The 20,879-nt window shown below is 42.7% G+C and overlaps 1 protein-coding gene across 4 annotated transcripts in view; it reads right to left on the bottom strand.

Moving 5' to 3' along the window:
* Positions 1-20,879, bottom strand: part of apbb2b (amyloid beta (A4) precursor protein-binding, family B, member 2b) — a 54,666-nt gene that overhangs the window by 11,661 nt on the left and 22,126 nt on the right. For 3 of the 4 annotated variants that reach the window (XM_084931349.1, XM_084931351.1, XM_084931350.1), the window contains exons 4-13: positions 19,467-20,507; positions 11,414-11,658; positions 10,237-10,368; positions 9,645-9,713; positions 8,782-8,832; positions 7,696-7,781; positions 7,334-7,394; positions 4,523-4,669; positions 3,889-4,016; positions 146-260 (exon numbers count right to left, since the gene is read on the bottom strand). In XM_084931349.1, the coding sequence (XP_084787475.1) occupies positions 146-260; positions 3,889-4,016; positions 4,523-4,669; positions 7,334-7,394; positions 7,696-7,781; positions 8,782-8,832; positions 9,645-9,713; positions 10,237-10,368; positions 11,414-11,658; positions 19,467-20,507 (2,075 nt within the window). The remainder of the gene's footprint in view (positions 1-145; positions 261-3,888; positions 4,017-4,522; positions 4,670-7,333; positions 7,395-7,695; positions 7,782-8,781; positions 8,833-9,644; positions 9,714-10,236; positions 10,369-11,413; positions 11,659-19,466; positions 20,508-20,879) is intronic. The other variant, XM_084931352.1, reaches the window with a different exon arrangement.

Below are 20,879 nucleotides of genomic sequence, written 5' to 3'. Positions count from 1 at the left end.
CTACATTTTCTTCTCCGTGAGCCTTTATGTTGAGTGGGAGGGAAAACATTTGTCCAACTACTTGGCTAGCTTCATCAGATCCATCTGCCAAAATCCCAAAGTTAGCCTCCTGTGTCTGGAACCTCCTCCGGCCTGAACAACTCACCCGGGAGCAGATCTCGTGCAGGCTGGTGGCGATGGCTTTGGCTGGTGTGTCACAGCGGAACACATGACATTTCAGGATCCTGGTGTTTTTATCCCTCGCCACATATGCAAAGTCCCTGAGAAGAGGAAAACACAGAGTTGCTTTACAAAAAAACAAACACAAATTCACAAATGGAGATGAGGTTTGCTGGATGAGTTTGGTGCTACTTGGAGAAATTTTAAAACAAAAATGTGTGTGTGTGTCTACTTTTGAGACTGACAGGTCTTGGAGACAGATGAGAGATGAAGTGACCTTTTGTAGCGGGATGAATATAGGACGGACACATGCACACACACGCAGAGACGACAATGGACCCCAAAGATCAATAGAGCAACGTGATGCAAGAGGGAGTTGAATAGAGTAACAGCAGGAAAGAACTTTCCCCTGGGCCCACTGGAGCCGAAAACAATTTAACTCAGCTGAACAGAAGGAACGAAGAATAAAAAGGAGGAGGGAAAGAGATGGGATGGAGAGAGGGATGATGACACGGGATACTTTAAAAAGAAATGTAACTGCAGCAAATTAAACCAGCGCATCACACACACACACAGACACACACAAAGACATAAGCCAATGTAAATAACTCCCTTCAGGCTGTGTTTCAATATGAGATGTAATAGTCAACCAAGGCCTGAGGGTTAACAGGATTCCTGGATGCAGATTCTCAGGGAGATTCTCCACGAGACATTCCTATTTACGTGTGTGTGTGTGTGTGTGTGTGTGTGTGTGTGTGTGTGTGTGTGTGTGTGTGTGTGTGTGTGTGTGTGTGTAACAAAGTTAAAAAAAAAAATACTTGTAGACAGACAAGGACAGGGGATGTGACCTTCATTTCCTCCATGTCTGAATGCATGCACGCAGTGGTACAGAGTACATCAAGAGCCACTTTCAAGATGAAACAAAATGAGACGGAGAGAGGAAATTAAACAATAAAATGATGTAGAGGTACTCTACAGGAGGAGCACTGCAGACTGAAAAGGAAGGAATGCGTTTACCTCTCTCTGTATCCAAGGAAGCAAAGAAGGAAAGGAAGACCGGTTAGTGGGAGGGGAAAAAAATCCATTGCACCAGTGAGCGTTATTGCCGGGTGACAAAAGGTTGCAAAGAGATGCACTTTCACATAGAAAATTAACCTTGAGTGACATATTCACTTCTCCTGCTGTCTCCTTCTCTCCAACAGAGTTTTAGTGGCGGTACGGTAAAATGCACGTATATATGCACACAGATCTCAGCAGCACTGCAGGTGATCTTAAATGCAGAGTTACTCTGAACTAAAAATATATATGGAATATAAAGGAAAAGAGAGAAAATGGATGAAGAGAGGGACTCGGGGTGACGGAGAAGTCAGGTTGGGTACAGTTAGCCTGCTGAAGGCTTGCATATCCTTAAAAGACATAACGAAAGAAGCTTTTTTTAAGCCACATAAAAAAATAAATTTAAAAATTAAAAAAAAATAAAATCCTAGAGCAAGAGAGTGGGTGACTCGAAAAAGGAAGGAGAGAAAATTGGAAGTGAATTGTAACAATGTACAAGATAAAGATAAAAGCCTAAAGACGAGAGCAGAATAAAAGACCCCGAGATGAGAAGAACATAAAAGTCAAAGGAGGATTGGAGAGAGAGGGGGCGGGAGAGAGAGTGGGAATGATATCTCATTTCTAATATAATCTTATCATCATGCCAACGCCCCTGAAAATGTCAAGGTTGCTGTGAGGATGTGTAATCGGTGGTGATAATGAGTTTCGCAGCACATGAAGAGAGGGCTCTGGGGGCTACGGTTCCAGTGCTGACACAACCACTTAACAGGGGTGTGTGACACAGAGAGAGGCAGAGAGAGGGGAAAATCCCAGCTCTGTGCAGGTTTCAATACAATCCACATGCTCACAGACCGTGACTCGTACAAACAAAAGAAAAACTGGGCTAAAAAAAAAAAAAAAACAACAACAACAACAACAACAACAACAACAACAAAAACAACTTGCATAAACTTACACCAGCATGTAGTCGTTAATTTAAAATCTAAACTGGAGTTAATCTTTGCTGACACACTGAAAAAATTCTTATCTTGCATTTTTAATCGTAGACAAACACGAATTACACAGTTTGGAGCTTCTCGCTGTTTTTTAAAAATCCATTTTAACACGAAATAAAAGCTTCTTAATTAAACTTCTGCACCTAAACAGACCCTTAACAAGACGAGCCTCACCTGTAATCACCTCCATTACATGTCAGAAGGGCTCTTTTGAAAGAGCGTGAGAGTAAACAAGTATTTTTCCTTAAAAAAAAAACAAAAAAAACTGTAGTGATAAGCACCTCCAATTACACACATCTAACAAAAAAGAAAAAAAAACTCCCTCCAAAAGGCCTCTCGTCTGTGGTTTCTTCTCCTTTTCTTTTTACTTTAAACATAAGAGCAGGAGTGATGCTTCCAAAAGTGAGGATGAGGTGTTTAAATGTACTTACAGGGGTCTGTCGTCCTATCTTGGCAGGTAATCCTGTGACCGGCAGTCGTATTTACAGACTCACACCATCAATTTCTGGTGATACCGAACTGCACTGCACGCGCGCTCTCCTCAACCTGTCTGCTCCACACCCTGTGAGCACTAACCATGCCTCCCCCTCTGGCAGCCTCATTCCCCTCTCCCTCTCTCCTGCCAGATCCCCCTCCCTCTGACCACCTCCTCTTCTCCTCCTCCCTTTGCTGCAGCCCACTGTTCAGATCCAGCCATATGTAGATGTGACAGATCCCAATAAAGTATTTGGAGAGGGGGAAAAAATTGCTTGTGGTCCATGTGGTGGAGGGCTTTTCAGCTTTATTATACGGAATAACATCGACACCTGCGCGATTACGACTGCGTGTTTGTGAATGAAAGAAGAGAGACGGACCCTCAAGGCAACAGGATTGTGAGGTTCTGCATATTCCAAAAAGCTTTTAGCCTCATCCCGTCTCCTGAGTACACTCGTCATCGCGCGCGTGTGTGTGTGCCAGCTCGAATTATACAATAAGCACCAACTGTTTCAGTCCCCAGTCACCCGGCTGTGCCTCATAACCTACATTCTGCAGTGTGCATGCTGCAGCAGTGCACGGCGTCCTCTGCTGGTTGCCCATGGCTTAATTTTAACCTTCATATGCCCAGAAAAAGGCTCCTTTTCTTTTAATATTTATCTCATTCTTACTTCAGGAAGCTCAAACCAAGAAGCTGTCGGGTACAGTGACAGCATGATGTCAGTGAAGCCCAGCCAAGCTGCGGTGAAAGCGAGGGACAGACAGTCAGGTGGGGATTTGTGGTGAAAGAGAATAAAGGCCACTCTCTGTGTCATCCTCGACTTTGTAGTGATGAATTAATCTGACATTAGCTCCCCTTCATCAATCACCAACTCCCCCCTCTTCTCCACGTTAACTCTGCCACCTGTCTGCTTGCCCTCATTTGTTCCCATGACCTTTCACTAAGCGAGTGTTTGAAATTCGCCATCGACTTATGAGCCGAAGCATTGAAACGCTAAACAACAAAAGGATGCTGACATCAATGAGTCAGGACCCAGATTACCGCTAAATATACAGAAATCTCTCTGAACATTTACATTCCAGGGAATTGATTTTGAGCACAGTGTGAGACGTGCTTTTATACACACTGTAAATTATTCATGGAGACGAGAAAAAGAAAGTCAAATTTAAGGGAAAAATAAAAACAAACAAAAAACCCACTAACCTGCCATTGTCCCGGCCGACGCCCCAAACTCGGATACTCGCAATTGGCTGAGAATGAAGCACGCTGCGGTCCATGGGGTCGACTAGGTTCAACATATTATTCTCCAGCATGAGGTACATGTCCTTCCCCTGGGCACACAAACACACACAAATCCTTCAGAGCTCATCATAAAAATATGCAATCCTTATTTCCTGCAGCGAGAGTCACAGCAAAAATAAAAAAAAAACAAAACAACAGTCCTTTAAATGCCAGCAGCTTTCAGTACAACTGTTGCATATATTTATTTATCCGTGTGTACATGTGTGTCCGTGTGAGCTCTCTAGCTTTGAAGGTCTCTAAATAAATTATAAAACCCTAGAAAGAGGGTGCTGGGAGATGAAAGGTTATTAAAAGAGGCATCGAGCCCTCTCTGTCCATTCTGTCGCTTCACATTAAATAAAAGCACACCGCAGAGACTTGATAGCACTGCTCTACTTCCCCATATTTCAGGAGGCAGTTATCCACGCTAACTGGTGCTGCTCCTTTCTTTCTTTTACGCTTTTCTTCCGATTCATCTTCCTAAGCATTCCCCTCCTCTCCTTCTAAAAGCTGCAAACACGATGCTCTTTATTTTAAACAGGAGAGTCTTCATCACCTCTCCCCAGATGCCAACGGTGTCCCGGATGTCGTTCTTGCAGTAGGACAGCTGTCGGATGCAGTTGTTAACAGCGACGCTGCTCTTTCCAGGAGCCAAGTCCTCCTCGGCCATCTCCACCCAACCCAGAGAGCGCACGGCGAAACACTGAAAGAAATGCACACAACAGATGATCACACCATCATACACAACAAATATAAAGAAAACAAGGAAGTGGAAGGGCATCCAAGATTTGAAGGACTAAAAAATTGAAATTTCTTTTAGGAATCACAGATCCCTTGGCAGCTCCGAACCGTGACGCTGACACGTGTTGGGTATATTCTCCTTCCAGCAATCCCATTCCTTATTAATGCCGTTTTGTCACTATGAGGCATAAGGTTTACAAAGTTGTAGAGCTGCCAGCAGCTGGTTTGCTGTTACTTTTTTTTCTTACCTCCTCTCAACACTAGTGCTGAATGTCCTCTATTTGTACAGGACACAGTTTGTCTTTTTCTGGACTGCTCTACATCTTGCATCACTTTAATATTTTCTAAGCTCCTCTAAGCTTGCTGTAATGGACAATGAATGGTTCACGTGTATGGATCATTCTCAAGAGCAGGCTGTGTCAGTAAATACGCTGCGCTTGCCTTTAGCAGTTGTGGCTTGTGTGGAAGAGTGAGCCATGCAGGGTTAGTCTCAGGGTCAGTCTCCTGCCTGTCCACATGTTGATGCAATCTGCTGCTACTCTGTCATACCAGTTGATTTTGAATCAGAGAAAGGAGGGGAAAAAAGCACTCTGAAGAACAACTAAGACTAAAAGCTATTAAGTGAAGAACATTAATTTAATAGCAAAAAAGTAAAGTAACTTTTTTGTACACAGACAGCAAGTTTAAAGGTCATATGCTCCCGTTACCTTTAACGGTAGCGTCACTTTGTTTAAAACGACACACCTGAGATTGGAAACTTGTAACCTCTTAAAGATGAAACCAAACAAACAACAGATAAAAGTAAACAGATGAAGAAAACAGAAGAAAGTTAAAGACAAAGAGAGGAGTGAGACCAGTCCCTCTGCTCTCATAAAGTATTCATTTGATTTCTGCAGTCTGTTCAGAAAGCACTCTGCACTCTATATAGGTCAGGGAGGGAGACAGAGACCGTCACAGTTAAACTGACTCGTGGCAAGTTTGTTCTAACGCAGTCGTGTTTCCACTCATGCTAGGCTGAAACTGCTTTAGAGTGAGATCTAATACGTAATTAAATTCTTCTTTTGTAGGCAGAAAAATGATCGCTCCAATCTTAAAAGAGCAATGGCTGATTTGCTTCTCTGTAACATGTGAGTGTGCGAGCGTGTTGCCATATCAAAAGCCTGAGCTGCAGGCATGTGTTTGTGTCTGGTCTTCATCACAGTGTCACTGCTGCCTAAGGACTGAAGGCTGGGACACCAACCAACCCACCGAGTTTTAACTCTGATGAGCCAAACACACCTTGAACCTTTTTCAGAACCTTAACAATTAATAATAATATTACTACTACTATTAATAATAATAGTAATAATACCACCACCATCAGGGGAATCAGAAGCAACAGTGGGTACAAAAAAGACCAAATGAGGAAAAAAGTTGGGAACTAAAACAAAATTGAAATCCTCCTACATCTTAGTCTGCTGACGGTTCTCATCTATGACTGGTTTCATGATGTCACCAAGATGCCTAGCAAGGCTAAAATGACCCATTTGTTGTATTTATGCACATGTAACACTTTGTAAAAGTATCGTATCATTTCACTTACTGTAAAATCTAATTTAGCAAATCTTTTGATATATCCAATTTATATTGATATTTGTAGGTTCAATATTAGATTACAACACATAACTTTACACATGACCTTAAGAAGGGACTATATCAAAAGTTTAATGATAAATAACTCCATAAATGTACTTAAGGCAATGTATCTTGGGCATGTATCAGCGTGTTTAATTCAAAATAATCAAATTTTCTTCTCTCAGTCTATCAAAATAAGGGATGATATGTAAAAACTGTCATACGTCTTATAACTACCTCACGAAACTGGGTGGGAAATGAAAAAAAAACAAACAAACTTATACAGTATATATGATAGTGTGCAAATACAACATGCATAGGTACATGCATGCATAAATGTAATGAATGTGTACAAGTTTTTTGTGCTTTGTTGTCCGTACATTTTGTGGCTGTTGTGGATTGTGTTCATTTATTTTAGTCTCACTGGAATCTGCTGCAGCATATGACAGAATGCAGTGGGTGTGAGTAACACTGCAATTTAAAATTTAATTTATACCCCAAGGTGACCTTTTGCAAATGAATGCCACCCTCCACAGTAGTAAGTTTTACTGAGCCTGAGACTCCTTAAAGGCTTAAATGTCTCATTTGAATTTCTGGTTTGGATGCTTAAAGAGGGTCCACCACTGCACACTTGTATTTTCCTCTTCCACCACTGGGGGGCAAGCTTTCTCTTCTTTCAACAACAGCAGCAGATCATGAGTGCTGGAAAGCCGAGTGTAACTTTAACCATTTAAAGGATTAGACAAGCAGAGTAAAAGTCTGGAATGACGAACTTTAGACACTGAAAAAATTGAAGTACTTTTATAAAAAGTAGCGTGTTTGGCACTTAAATTCTAAAATGATCTTTTAACCTACTTCATACCATTTTTTTTAAATATAGAGGCAACAGCTACAGAACAACCTCACCTGATTCAGCCTGTCCTGTGTCTAAGACCACACATTATAAAGACATTCGAAGGCCAGTGCGTAATGCTGACCTTCATGTATATAAAGTTTAGAAAAAGGGTTTTACCTTTGCCTCGGGGTCACTGTTAATACTGCTGGATTCTTCTTCTTCTGCTGCTGGACGGCTCCTGGAAATAGTTTAAACATGAGAAAACTATTAGCTGCTTTGTTAGCAAGGTTTCTGTCTGATGTGTGAATTTACAGAAGCTACAAGCAGGCGATACACTAGCAGAACATGGACCCTTTTCCTGAAGAGAGGATCTAACTGGCTGCTTTGGCTGAACCTGTTACACTTTAATTCAATACAATCGCCAAGAAACAAAGAAGAGATTAAAATACAGGACAATCTGTTTAATAACTGCAGCTCTGGAGGCTTTCAGAGATTCATGCACAGAAGCTGGATGGATTTGTGTGTCTTCTGTATTTTACCTTAGCTTGAGTGACGCGTAGCGAAGCGTAGCACCCTCAAACTCTTTCAGACTGGGGTCCGGGTTCACTGTGGCTGCCTGCAGGTCCTGATGCACATATGTGAAAATCATAGCAAAATAAGCCTCCGTATCCAGCAGGGGTTCCACCCTAGAGCATCTTTTACACATGCAACCTGGAATACTGTATGAGAATATAAACTGATTGTTTTGATAGTGTCTTCTGTCACTGAAACACTCTCCTGAATTAAAAAAAGAAAACAAAACTGAATGATCCAACAGGAGTAAGTGCAGTCAGATAAGATTCTGATGAAGACATCCAGATTTAACAACAAGAAGATGAGCTGGCATTATCCTTTTAATGTTAATATGGATGTTCCTTATGGATTCCTACTATTTAAAAAAAAAAAAAAAAAAAAATTACTCTATCTTCTCGTGTGGTTGTATTTCTTCCTCAGTCCTCCTAAAAAATAGATTATTTTCACAGGCTTGCTGGTCATTTTGCTCCAGCGAGATATGTGGCAATGTCCAAAAATATTACCGCTATAAACTGAAACACCTATGTGTACCCGTTATAAAATTCATGGGGCACAAGCTCCTGTGGTAGAGGCGCTACAAGACACGAAATAGATGTAAATTCTGACCCTTCAGCGTGAATGCCAGCATGCATCCAAGTGTGGAGCGAATGCTGCTGCCGGATGGATAAATGGCATTGGTGTGTTATGTGTAATGGGGCATGCTGCATTCAGAAAGAAAAAGGTTTATGTGGTATGTACACACACTGGTGTGTGTGACTACGCAGTCAGATCTGTGCCACCAGAACAGAAAGATGAAAATATATTACTGGCGTATGTAAAGAAAGAAACAACCTAATGTGTCGCTGGAGTCGAGTAAACAGACATGTTCTTACACATCAGGCATGATCAAAGGCTGCGGTTTGTGCAGATATTTTTATGTTAAAGCATCAGCCACGCATGCTTTTTGCCCAGGCAGTGAACTTTAGCACAGGATGTATAAATGCACACACTCAAATAGCTGGTGAGGTTAGACCAAGAACAAGACTCACTGACACCGAGTGCATTATACTTGCCTTCCACATTTCACTATCAATTTTTCCGCCAAATTCACTCCACACCTGTTTCTATATTTGGCGTTAAGACACAAACACACAGTGGCGGGTCAAGGATTGGGAGTCAAAGGTTGGGTGGAGAGGGGGGCAAGGGGATAAAGACAGAACAATGTTGTTAGCTAACCAGCTTACTCTACACTCAGACGGTGTTGCAATACGGAGCAAAGCAGCAAAACGTTTCCTAAATAAAAGTAAAAGGGCCAAGAAGAGTCCAACGGGACTTTCCGGGTTTTCCCCGATTTGTTTTGCTCCCATTGAACATTCACCTCGCTACTGAGAATCTGTCGATTCTTGATTAGTAGAATGTAAGCGACACAAACATACAGGACCCGTCAGCAAGTGTTTAGACCGTGACACCATTTCTGTTGTTTTCAAGCTTTACTACAGCACAAAGATACAGTAATTACACTGAAAGTGTGCAAAGAGATGACAAAAAGTAGAAAAAGACATCAATATAACTAGAAAATCATTATAAAAGTCACACTACTAAACGCTATAATACTAGATGTTATAGTGACTGCAGCTGATGTCCAATGACCATTACACTTGTTCCCAGTCTTTGCCCCTTGAAAGCTTACTAGGAGCTCTCTTCTGAACTGAGGGGTGAGTCTCTGGTTGTCAAATGTTGTCTTTATGGGGGAAAGCATGCTGAAGTACAAGGTTAAATCAGTGTCAGAGTCCAAACACTTATTGACTGCTCTATATATGATACAAGGAGTCAAATACAGTAATATACACGTACGGGTGCAGAAGGAATTATTTACAGAACTAAGAAAAAAGTGAAAAAAGATGCTACAAGTCTGAGGGCAGATTGGGACTCCTACCTTTTCCTCATCTTCGTGACGCTGAGAGCGACACTCTTGATCCACACCCTGCAGAGACGTGGAGCGCGGCTAAAGAGACATCAGAGAGAGAATGATGAGACTCTGTTTAGTGACATCCTGCTGCACCATGTTGGTCCGTCTGCCATTTTAGCTTTTGTGCAGCTGGGTGATACTCGAGCAGTCTGGAGGTCGATCGCATCAGATGGATGTGCCAGAATCAGATTGAGGCACATCCATCTGTCAACATCAGTCCATTCTCACTGGATCGATATTTTATCTACATGGGGCAGCTCTCTATCCATCTCCTTTCCTCTCTACATTTCCACCCATCATTCTACATGATTGACTGATTGATCGGCTCAGTGTTCTTGTATTCTGCTACCAGACTGGAGTGTTAACAGTGCTCTCCCTCTCACTCCCTTTACCCAGCTGCCTTGATGCACATTTAAATAAAACTACATTGAAACCCAGACAAATGCACTGCGCCGTTTAAAACTGGCACATGGAAGCGTGAAAATAACTCTTGCAAACCGTGATGAACATCACAGACTCCTGTGAAGTACAATGTAACACAAAAACGACGGTGGCTTACAAAGTAACAGCTGTTCACAAATCCACATGTGGGGAGTGTGGGCTCGTGAGTGGACAGAGGCTCCACTGAGCTGTCAGAGGTGGTGCTGCCCGAGCGAGTCGACCCCCTGAAGAAGATCTCGGCCTGGCATGACTGTAAGCACATGGAAACACAGAGGTATTAAAAAAATAAAGACACACTGTTTAATCCATATTTATTGGAGTCAACAATGATTAATGGATTCAAGAAATCCATTTTTCCCCCTCTTGTTTAGGGAAGTGCTCGTCATTTGCAGTTGACAGAATAACTGTCAGCAGCACCGACTGGTCCTCATGTCAGTTGCATAAATACAAATTGTAAAAATACCTGTTCATAAAAACTCACAGCAGCATTAAGTACAAGTCATGTACATATTATTCTGAGAACAGCAGCACAGAGTGCTTAATTCACTTCCAACACAGGTGTTATTACAGTTTTCCTCATAACTATTCTGTGCTGTGTGCGCTTTTGTTGATTCATGCTAATCCAAAGCTCAAAATAAACATTTTCATTTTAACCGCTGTGACATTTCCAGTTTTATTAATGCTTAGCTGTTATTAAGAGTCGAGGAGTTTCATTATCAACTAAATTGCATTGTAGCCAGTAATAGATACACTACCTTCACTGCATTAAAGTTTGACTTTATTACTTTGTTTTTAAATCAAATTGTTTGACTGCATTACTTTCCCTTCATCTCTTCATGTATGCTGTGAGCTGATTGCCTTCGTCAGAATCTATTCTCAACTACAAAAAGAAAGGTGTGCTGTGGTATCTGGCACCAAGATGTTAGCAACACATCCTTTAAGTCCTGTAAGTTGTGTGAGGTGGGGCCTCTGTGGATCGGACTCATTTCTCAAGCAAATCCTACAGATGCTAAATTAGATTGAAATCTGGGGAATTTGAAGGCCGGGTCAACACTTTAGACTCGTTGTTGTGCTCCTCAAACCATCCCTGAATCATTTTTGCTGAAAGAGGCCATAGCCATCAGGAAAGACACATGGTGTGTGCACATGGTCTGCAGTAACAATTAGGTAGGTGGTACGTGTCAAATTAACATCCACCGTGGTCATAATGTGAAGTCTGATCCATGTATTTCTTATAAGCAGCTGAAAGCACAGACCTAAAGTGATGTTTTTCACTTTATTGTAATGTCCCTCACCTCGTGGTCTGGAGTGGGTGAGGGGCTGAGTGAGCCCAGGGAAGGTTTACGTGCTGTTGAGGCTGAGTGGTCACCCAGGGCCGTGGACTCCATCTGTCCAGGGGGTTGTGGATGAGTGGCGGGCCGCTCCCACTGAGTGGTGCCTGTAGGAATGTGCCAGTAGTAGATACCAGCCATGTCTGTAATCTTTTTCCATCCTGGAGGCAGGTCGGGGTCTGTCTGGAATGACTGCTCACTCCAAATATCTGGTGGAAGAAAATTGTGAGTGGATGGATGGAGGGTGTAAGGCCATCATTCTCCTGCTCCGTTTCCCCCAAAACTTCCCGTCTCTGTGGCTGTTTTTGCACCATACAGTTAATTCAAAGTGAACCCACATTGAGCTACGTCAACAGCTGAGCTGGATTACCGGCATCTGCTGCAGCTGTCCCTTTTAACAAACCATATCTCCATGTGCACAAGAACGCCTGTAAAGCACTTCTGTAGCATTTGTTAAACAAAGCCCTACACACTTTTTAAATGAAAGATATCACACGGGCAAAAAAAAAAAGAAAAAGAAATACCAAACACACAGATATCAGGATTTCTCTTACATCTAAAGCAGCTGAGACACTTTCTCAATGAGTGACCCACTCAGTACTTAAAACATATCACAGTTTATTCAACGTGACACAAATGAGGAATTGTTCTTCACTGGCCCTGGTAATTGTGTTAGCTTCTTCACTGAACCCTGTTTTAGAGAAACGTGCTGCTTGATTTCCATGGGTGTGTGATCTGTTGTTCTTCAATTTAACCTTAAACTCCTTGCAGTACCAAATTATCCTACCTATGGTATCTTGGAGCTTCTAACAGTAGAATGGGAGGCAGAGCCTTCCGTTATCAGGCTTGTGGACCATCTACCAGTCTAAATTCAGAGACATCCTCTTTTCAACTCAAAACTTTCAGGTGACCCCGATCTCTCAGTTATGCTGTTATAGGCTCCCAAAGCTATAGGACTTCCTGCGAGCATTTCCTCTCCACCCACCATTAAATTGTGTCTCATCTCTCCCATAGTGGTGACGTTTTCCCCTTCACATTTTTATACATTGGAAAGCTATAGGTTAAATATAATCAAAGCAACATAGTAGTTAAACTTCATACACAAAGCTGTTCATTGTTCAATATACAGCCTAATGAAGTGGAGAGAAGAGAGGCAATACTCAGTAACAGTAAAGTGCATAGAATTAAATACTCATGAAACCCTGTGGAGAAGGCAGGATTAGGACCCAGACGCAGGACTCATGAGACAAGAAATGACCTCAAAACAGCTTTAATGGTTGAGTCTTCCTTAAATACCCAAAAAACCCAAAAAACCCTAAACAGGAGCCAAGAATACAAATCCAGGACTATAAGGAAGCACACAAAAAAAGAGAGCACACAGTATAGGGGACGACAATAAATACACACATGGTAATGAGAGAAAAGGAAACAGGTGGGAAATACAGCAGCAACAAATCAAGAATAACGAGACAGGGGAAGTAAAACTAGAGACAAGAGACAAAAGACTACCAAAGTAAGACAAGAACTAACAGATGGCAGACTCACACATGTGAAAATGACATAGAAATACCAGAAATATGGACAGAAGACTGAAGAAACAGAATGAGAACAGAAACAGGGATTAACAAACTAGTGAAGCAACTAAAGACACAGATAACAAGAATTTCATGAGAACCTAAAAAAAGCAGAATTACCATCATAAGCAGAAGGCTACAGAGCTTGACGGCTACAGAGCTTAAGGACTTGAACGGGAACACAGAAGTAACGGTATGAAACAACACCAAAGGGAACTCGTATCAGCAATAAGGGAAAAAAAGAACCATAAACCCTTAGAAATACCAGAAAGCCAGATTATCAACAATACAGAACAAAGAACTCTAATACACAGAAAACCTTCACATCAAAATCCCAGGTCCCAGACATAAGTAAGGTAACACAGACTCCATATTGACTGATCGTGGTTATGCGTGTACCATCACCACAAATGTCTCTTTGTCTAATTTCAACCAGAAATAAACTTTTCTGAGTGCTGTACGGGCTTAGTAGAGTTAATTTGTTTTTTAAATGAGCTTATAAATAAAGTGCTGTACTAATAAAAGGAATAAATCAGAGCAAGAAAACACAGAAAAAAAGTAAGACAAGGAAAAAAAATTTAAAAAGAGTGTCAAAAGCTCAAAGGAGTAAGGATGTGTCTTACAGGGGGCTTTAAACATGTCAAGTGTTGGTGAGGTCCTAATGGTGAAGAGGCGACTGTTCCAAAGTTGAGATGCAACTACAGCAAAAGTCTCATCTGTGCTTTAGTCTGCTTCTCAGAATGTATGCATGTGCAGATTTATGTGAAAATTAAACTTTCCTCCACCAACAGAACACAACATCAGCAAACAGAGCAGATGTCTGTTAGCATAATTTATTGGGCAGTGATATATTTAGAGGAGCTACAGCTGTTACCTTGAAAACACACGCGCGCACACAAACACACACTCTGTGGAGATGGAGTACTTAAATTAATTTTTCTTCACTCTTGGACTAAAAGTCATCTCATGTGAAGGTTGCAGTTTCCTGGCAGCATGCACATGCACGTGCACACACACAGACAGAGTGAAGTATTGATGGGATCTTTGTGTTCCTGTGTGGAGATGATGTCGTGGCAGACGTAGTAAAGACGATCCCAAACTCTATTGGGGGTGTAGCAACTCATAAAAGTGATATAAGCTCCAAGGGGCCGGTCAGCTGGTGCTGCATGTATTTATGTACGTTTGTGTGATTGCAAGGCGTTCTTGAACTGCTGACCATGCTGATGAAACGCAGCGAGTGGGCCCGTTGCCACGACAGCAGGCCATATGTCATTGTGACAACGGGGTCGGGCCAGACTGTGATGGCACTCAGACACACATGCGTGCACACACAAGTTATTAAGACTCTCAAAGAGCATAAATCATAGAAAATATAGAAAAACGCACACGCTGGGAGATAAGGACATCCTTTAGGGTAGTGCACTGACTGCTGGGAGTTGGAGTCTTTTGAGAATGAAAAATAGGTCAGAGCAAATAAAACTACAAGAGAGAGAATCTGAGCGTCTCCATCTGCTGTGAGCGAGAGGAAAGATGGTGACTTAGAATGGGTGCCAGCATGAGATGACTACTGGATGTGGATTAATGCATCTGCATAAACAAAATTAGAGAGAAACACTGAAGGAGAAAAGAGAGAGAGGAGATCTCTGGCTGGAAAGGTCTGAGGGCTACACGATGACTCAAAGTTATCAGTGTCACTCTCGGCAACGGATGTGGCAAGTAAGGAAACGGCATTAGGAGTGTGCTTGCACTGATGCTGTTAAAGTGCACCTACGCAGCTGGTGGAAATGGGGACCTACGTAGCAGTTAGCCTGTGATAGCCTCGGTTAGCATGCAGCTGCATGCCAGAGTACAGTTGAGCAGGGGGAGGGGGAGAGCTGCAAGCTTACATACAGACACACACTTTCTCAGCAGATAACACCACACATGCACACCAGCATTGACATACTAACACAGCATGAACCAACCAGACTGTTTCTGCAGATGATGTCATTACAGAAATAAACTTCATCCCCATGTAGGAAGACACAGACACATGCATGCTCAGACAGCATTGAAACTCAAAGACAACAGTCCAGCTTCCGGCCAACTCCGTAAAAATGCACCTACCCTCGTAATTGACAATCACAATGGCCAGCATGTAGTCTTTTCCCAGCATCATAGTTAGCTAGCTGCCTCTCATACAGCAAAACCCAATGCTGTAACCAAAGAGAGAAGCCCAGACAGAGATGGAAAGAGAGAGAAGGAAGAAGAGATCAGAGTGAGGGGGACACCGCAGCAGAGGGGGTGAGGAGACCAAGAAGGGAGGGAGGGAGAGAGAGAGGAAGGGAGGAAGGGAAAGAGAGAGAAAGAGAAAGAGAGAGAGAGAGGAGGGGGGACAAATCAAGGCAGAGGTAGAGAAAACATGACGTGACGAGAGAGGCAGTAGGAAAAAAAAATGGGGAGAAAGAGTGAATGAGAGGAGGAGCAAAAAAAAAAAAAAAAGGATGGAGAGCCTGCGACTGAGGAAAACAGGAGTGAAAGACAAACATGGAGAATTATACGGAGGGGGGGGGGGGCTGTTTGTTTCCCCCTGCAGGCGAGCTGTGTTTGCTGCTTGTCTCTCCCCTCTCTATCTAGAGCATCAGCCACATCAACAAGAAAACAAAACAAAACAAAAGAAAAAAAAGAAAGCTCTACCCTCCCTTTCCTGTTCAAAGCCAAACATGCAGCCGGGGCACATGGAAGGAGGCTAAAATGTGGCACAGTCATCCTTATCGAATTTCTAGGTTTATTATTTTCTCCCTCTTTTTCAGCCTCTCTTGGTTGTCCTGGCAACCTCCAAATCAGCATCTCATCCAGTGGAGGTGCGAGGACGAGGTGGGTCAGAGAGGTAGAAAGACATGTAACTGTCTCAAACACACTTTGAGCATCACGCGTTGCTTTTTGGCACTAATCACCATTCAGTTATACTGTGCTTGAGTTAAGGGACCAACCTGGCCGAACACTGGTGTACATGTAGTTGTCCCCTGTCACCACAGCCAGTAACTGTTTCCTACTTCTCTGGGTAATGGTTGTTGGTCCTTTAGCTTAGCTACTAGCTTGAGTCAGAACAGAGCAGGAACTTTAATTTTGTTTGCTCTTTGTGGTGAACTCCACTGTTCTCCACTGCTGCTCTAATCAGCATTGGTTTTTGGACAGACTGCACAGTTGCATGTCCCAAAATACTTCAACTACCTACACAAACTATCACGAATGCTGTACCATGAAATCTGTTTTACAGCGCAGGATGTTATGTGATAATGTTAGACTTCTATAAATAGGGCTTGAAGGACCCTCTTAGACTCTGTATGCAGAGTGTGTGTGTGTTTTGACATCGCTGTGGGAAAACAGGGTCATACCAGCCCTCTAGCCCACAATCCCCACAGAGGAATCTATCACACTGCTGGGAAAACAACACAGATTTGTCAACGTGAGTTTGACAAAAGCAGATAGGGGGCACTACAGTATGGGCAAGTAGGAGTTGGATAGATACACTATACTGCCAAAAGTATTCTCTCATCTGCCTTCACACGCACATGAACTTGAGTGAAATCCCATTCTTAAATCATAGGGTTTAATTTGACGTCAGCTCACTATTTGCAGCTATAACAGCTTCAACTCTTCTGGGAAGGCTTTTCGGAGGTTTAGGAGTGTATTTCCGGGAATCTTTTCACTATTCTTCAAGAAGCACATTTGTGACACTGAGAAGGCCTGGCTCGCAGTCTCTATTCTAATTCATCCCAAAGGTGTTCTATCAGGTTGAGGTCAGGTCTCTTTGCAGGGCAGTCAAACTCGCTCATCCATGTATTTATGGACCTTGCTTTGTGCACTGGTGTGCAGTCATGTTGGAACAGGAAGGGACCATCATCAAACTGTTCCCACAAAGTTTGGAGCATGAAATTGTCCTAATGCAGTCAGGGAAGTACCGTTTTCCTGGAAATAGCTAAACCCAGAGTCATGCGTCAGATTGCCAGACAGAGAAGCATGATTCGTCAGTCTAGCAAACACGTCTCCACTGCTCTACAGTGCAGTGGTCGCATGCTTTACACCACTGCTTGGTGATGTAAGGCTCGGATGCAGCTGCTCATTCATGGAAACTCATTCGATGAAGCTGTCTAGTCACTGTATTTCAGCCAAGCTGAAACCCACATGAAGTTCAGTGGTCCTGCGACCTCTGCACACTATATGCTTCAGCATCTGCTGCCTCCACTTCGTGGCCGAGTTGCTGTCGTTCCTAATCGCTTTCACTTTGTTATAATACCACTAACAGCTGACAGTGGAATATTTAGTAGCAAGGACCAGACTTGTTGCACAGGTGGCATCCTGTCATGATACCATCCTGGAATTCATGTAGCGCCTGAGACTGACCCATTCTTTCACAATGTTTGTATAAGCAGTCTGCATGCCAAGGTGCTTGATTATATAGGCCTGCGGGGATGAAAGTGACATATACAATTTAACTAGTCATTTGCTTCCTTACTGAGCTCCTCACTACATACATCATGGTCTTGGTTCTCTTTTTTAAATGACATTGCAAATAAGCAAAGATGGATCTGAAAGACCGTTACTTTAGTTTATTAATTTTCTGTATAGAGACAGGTATGTAACATGAACAGTGCCATACACGCCAGCATTTATAGCCTTAGCTAATTTGCAATGCACATCCCTAGATGGGCTTTTATACACAATGAAATCCTGGACAAATGAACACATGAAAATGTAATCCTGAAATCCCGACAGCACGACAGTAAAACTGTAAAAATGCAAGCTGCTGGTAATCCAACTTGTAGAGAAACGAGTTACACAGATGCTCAGAGCTTTCAACTTGAGACTGTGAGTCATCAGAGAGCCAAAAAAAAAAAAAAAAGCAGCAGTACAACTCACCGACTCAGAAAGACGGCACTGTTTACGGCCGAGACCACAGCCTCTTCTTTCTGTTAATCTGGAGGCTTTGTTTATATGACAAGCTATGAGGAACACTAAAGTGCCCATACGGTTATGTCGCAGGACCGGCTGCTGTTCTGCAGGAGCACGGATGTGTTTTGCTCGTCTTACACTAAACCACAAGTTTTAAGTGCCCAAAGAAAAACTCCATACCCAGATTTTAACATAACGCTGGCAAAGAACAACAGTGAACTGAAGAGACCTGCAGATGTAGCCAACATGCAAATACAAGAAAGCAAGAGACCCGCAACAGATGGAGACTCTCAAACTCTAAATATCACGCAAAAGTTTATCCTCACAGCTTTGTAACAATGAATAATAATAATATTAATAATAGTTCATTAGATGGCAAAACTGAGTAGCTGTTTGCAATCTAAACAATACCATTTTTCCCAGATATTTTATATCTAAAGGTTTAAACAGAGAAATTATCTACAAAGTAACCAAAGACAGAGAAGAAACATACAGATGTAAAGTAGGGCTACATCTGATTTCTTTTCTATGTCTATATATTAAATATTAGTCAGCGTCATCATTATGCCCATCATTACAGGATGAGAGGAACAGAAATTGAACAACTAAGAATATCTCAGTCACTCTGTGTCTCAGAGTTATTACTTTTTCTGTATTTTAATTAGTTTTTAAGTCAACTTCTAGAGTGGATGCGCTTCTTTCAGTTACATTTTTATTTAAAATTGTTCAGTATTAGTCTTTATTAGTTTTCATTTTTAAAGTTCAGGATTTGCACACATAGGGAAGGTAATTATTGTAGTTATTAAAACTAAAACTATGTTAGACTAACAGCAGACTACAGCTTTTCTCTTGACCCAGCTTACAGGTTCTTATGGAAAGGTTATCCATTATCTAATATTTGCAGAGATCAGATGCTCGTATTCACAGACATAATAGTGATGAAGCTCAAGGTAGCTGATCAATACAGACGAATACAGGTGCAACAGGGGAGAGGAAAGCAGCTCCCTTCTGTGGAGCTTTAAGATGAGGGGGGGAAAAAACATCTAACACACCAAGATATTGGCAGCTAGTTTATGCATTAAGTTAAGGCTGGTTCACACACATATGCTCAGGATGAAGCTGGAAACAGGACACAGCTGATCTGGCACACCAACCCCCATGAGGTTACAAGGGCACTTCCTGTGCCTGAGGGATTCTGGGAGATTTACTGGAGGCTGGAGTTTTTGTTATTCTGTTTAAGCAATGCTTGAGCTCTGCATATCCATGAATGGACACACACACTCTCAGATGTGCACGCACACACACTCTGGGTAAATGGAAACATGTCATCAGTAGAGAGGACGGTGAAACCGCTAAACAGCAGGAGGGGGAAAACCCCCCAAAACAAAACATACCACAGTAGCTGACATAAGACTCACATAAAAACTACACCGAATATTTGTAAATATCAGTAGAGTTTACTGCATTAAGGCTTCATGGGCTCTGTGTGTGTCTGTCTGTGTGCGTACCTGTCTCCTCTGGCGAGTTGCTCTCCTGGGACAAGGTAGTCCAGCTCAACTCTTCGTCACTGGGGTTCAGATTCTGGATGCGGTTCAAAGCACAGTCTGTCTTTGCGCCAGTTCTTCTGTCCTTCTTCGTCTCTGGAGAGGAGGATGAGGAGGAAGAGGAGGGGCAGGAGACCATGGAGAGCAGGGGAGTGTCTTCTGGACTGGCTTGCTTGGGTGGGGAAGGAGGAGGGGGTACTGGAGAGTTCTTGCCAGATTTGAGGAGCTTGAGGTTGGAGTGGAGGTCAGAGATGAGCTCCAGGCCTGGAGAAACTTTGTGGTTCTTCACAGGGGGCTCACTGTCTACTGTCAGTAAAGGCTTCGTCTCCTCATCTTCCTCTTCCCCCACCATCTCATCTTCCTCGATCTTCATTTTTAACATCATTTCCTTCTCAGACAAGATGCTGATGTCATTGGTGTCCTCTGAGTCAAAGTCCAAATCAGCCGTGCTGCTGCTCAGTTTGAGCTCCACAGTCGTGTTTATGTTACAGTCCAAGTCAGGCTCTGTCGTCTGCTCAGCCTCTACATCACTGTGAGTATCTGGGTGAAGGTCGGCATCTTCCTCTCGATCATTATTAGTAAGAGTGTGACTGTCTTGTTCCTCTGCCACGTTGACATTAAGGTCATCTGCTACTATTTCTGAATCCATCAAATCAGGGTCAGTTGTGTTTTTGTTGTGGTCCTGGCCAGCTTTACGAAGCTGGTTCACCCCGTTCTTTGCTAGTTTGGGATTGTTGGGAGTGGAGGACTGTGACGGGGATGACGATGGAGATGATGATGCCGATGAAGGCGGCACCACTTCACCGAGGCCCATGGCGGCCTGGATGCTGGTAAGCGCATACTTCTTCCGACATTTGGGAGGAGTGGCGGAGCCTTGTTTGATGACATCACTGGTGAGGAGCTGGTTGTGTGAAGAGCGAAGGCTGAGTGAGGTGGGGGGCGTAGCGGCAGGGCCGTTACGATTGGTCACGTCTACTGACATCATCGTTGCACCAGACAGATCACCTGAAGCAGAAAAAAATAAATAGTGAATTTAAAAACCTAAATATCCACTATTTCATTTTCTTACACATTATGTTAATTTCTTCATGCTGCTGCTGCCAATGTCGACTGTTAGGTTCTCCATTTGCATTCGCTGCATGTGTCAGACTCAAAGTACGTCGCCCAAACTTTTTCGAATTTTGTTCAACTAACCACCAAATACAGAATGAACAATTTGAGAAAGCACTGCAGGTCCCTAGTTTTATTATGTCATTTTATTACGTGCCATCCTAAGATGTTATGGCGCCATTAGCCACTAGCCTAGGGCATTGCAAGGAAGAAGGTTCCTTTTACTAGCAATGCTAATGTTAGCACTTCTGGGAATAACGTGTGGCA

Source organism: Perissodus microlepis, chromosome 6, assembly GCF_051167445.1.
Source record: "Perissodus microlepis isolate ML-2025 ecotype Zambia chromosome 6, ASM5116744v1, whole genome shotgun sequence".
NCBI classification, from domain to species: domain Eukaryota; kingdom Metazoa; phylum Chordata; class Actinopteri; order Cichliformes; family Cichlidae; genus Perissodus; species Perissodus microlepis.
Note: the sequence above shows the minus strand (reverse complement) of the source record. Positions and strands in the feature narration are given on the sequence as shown.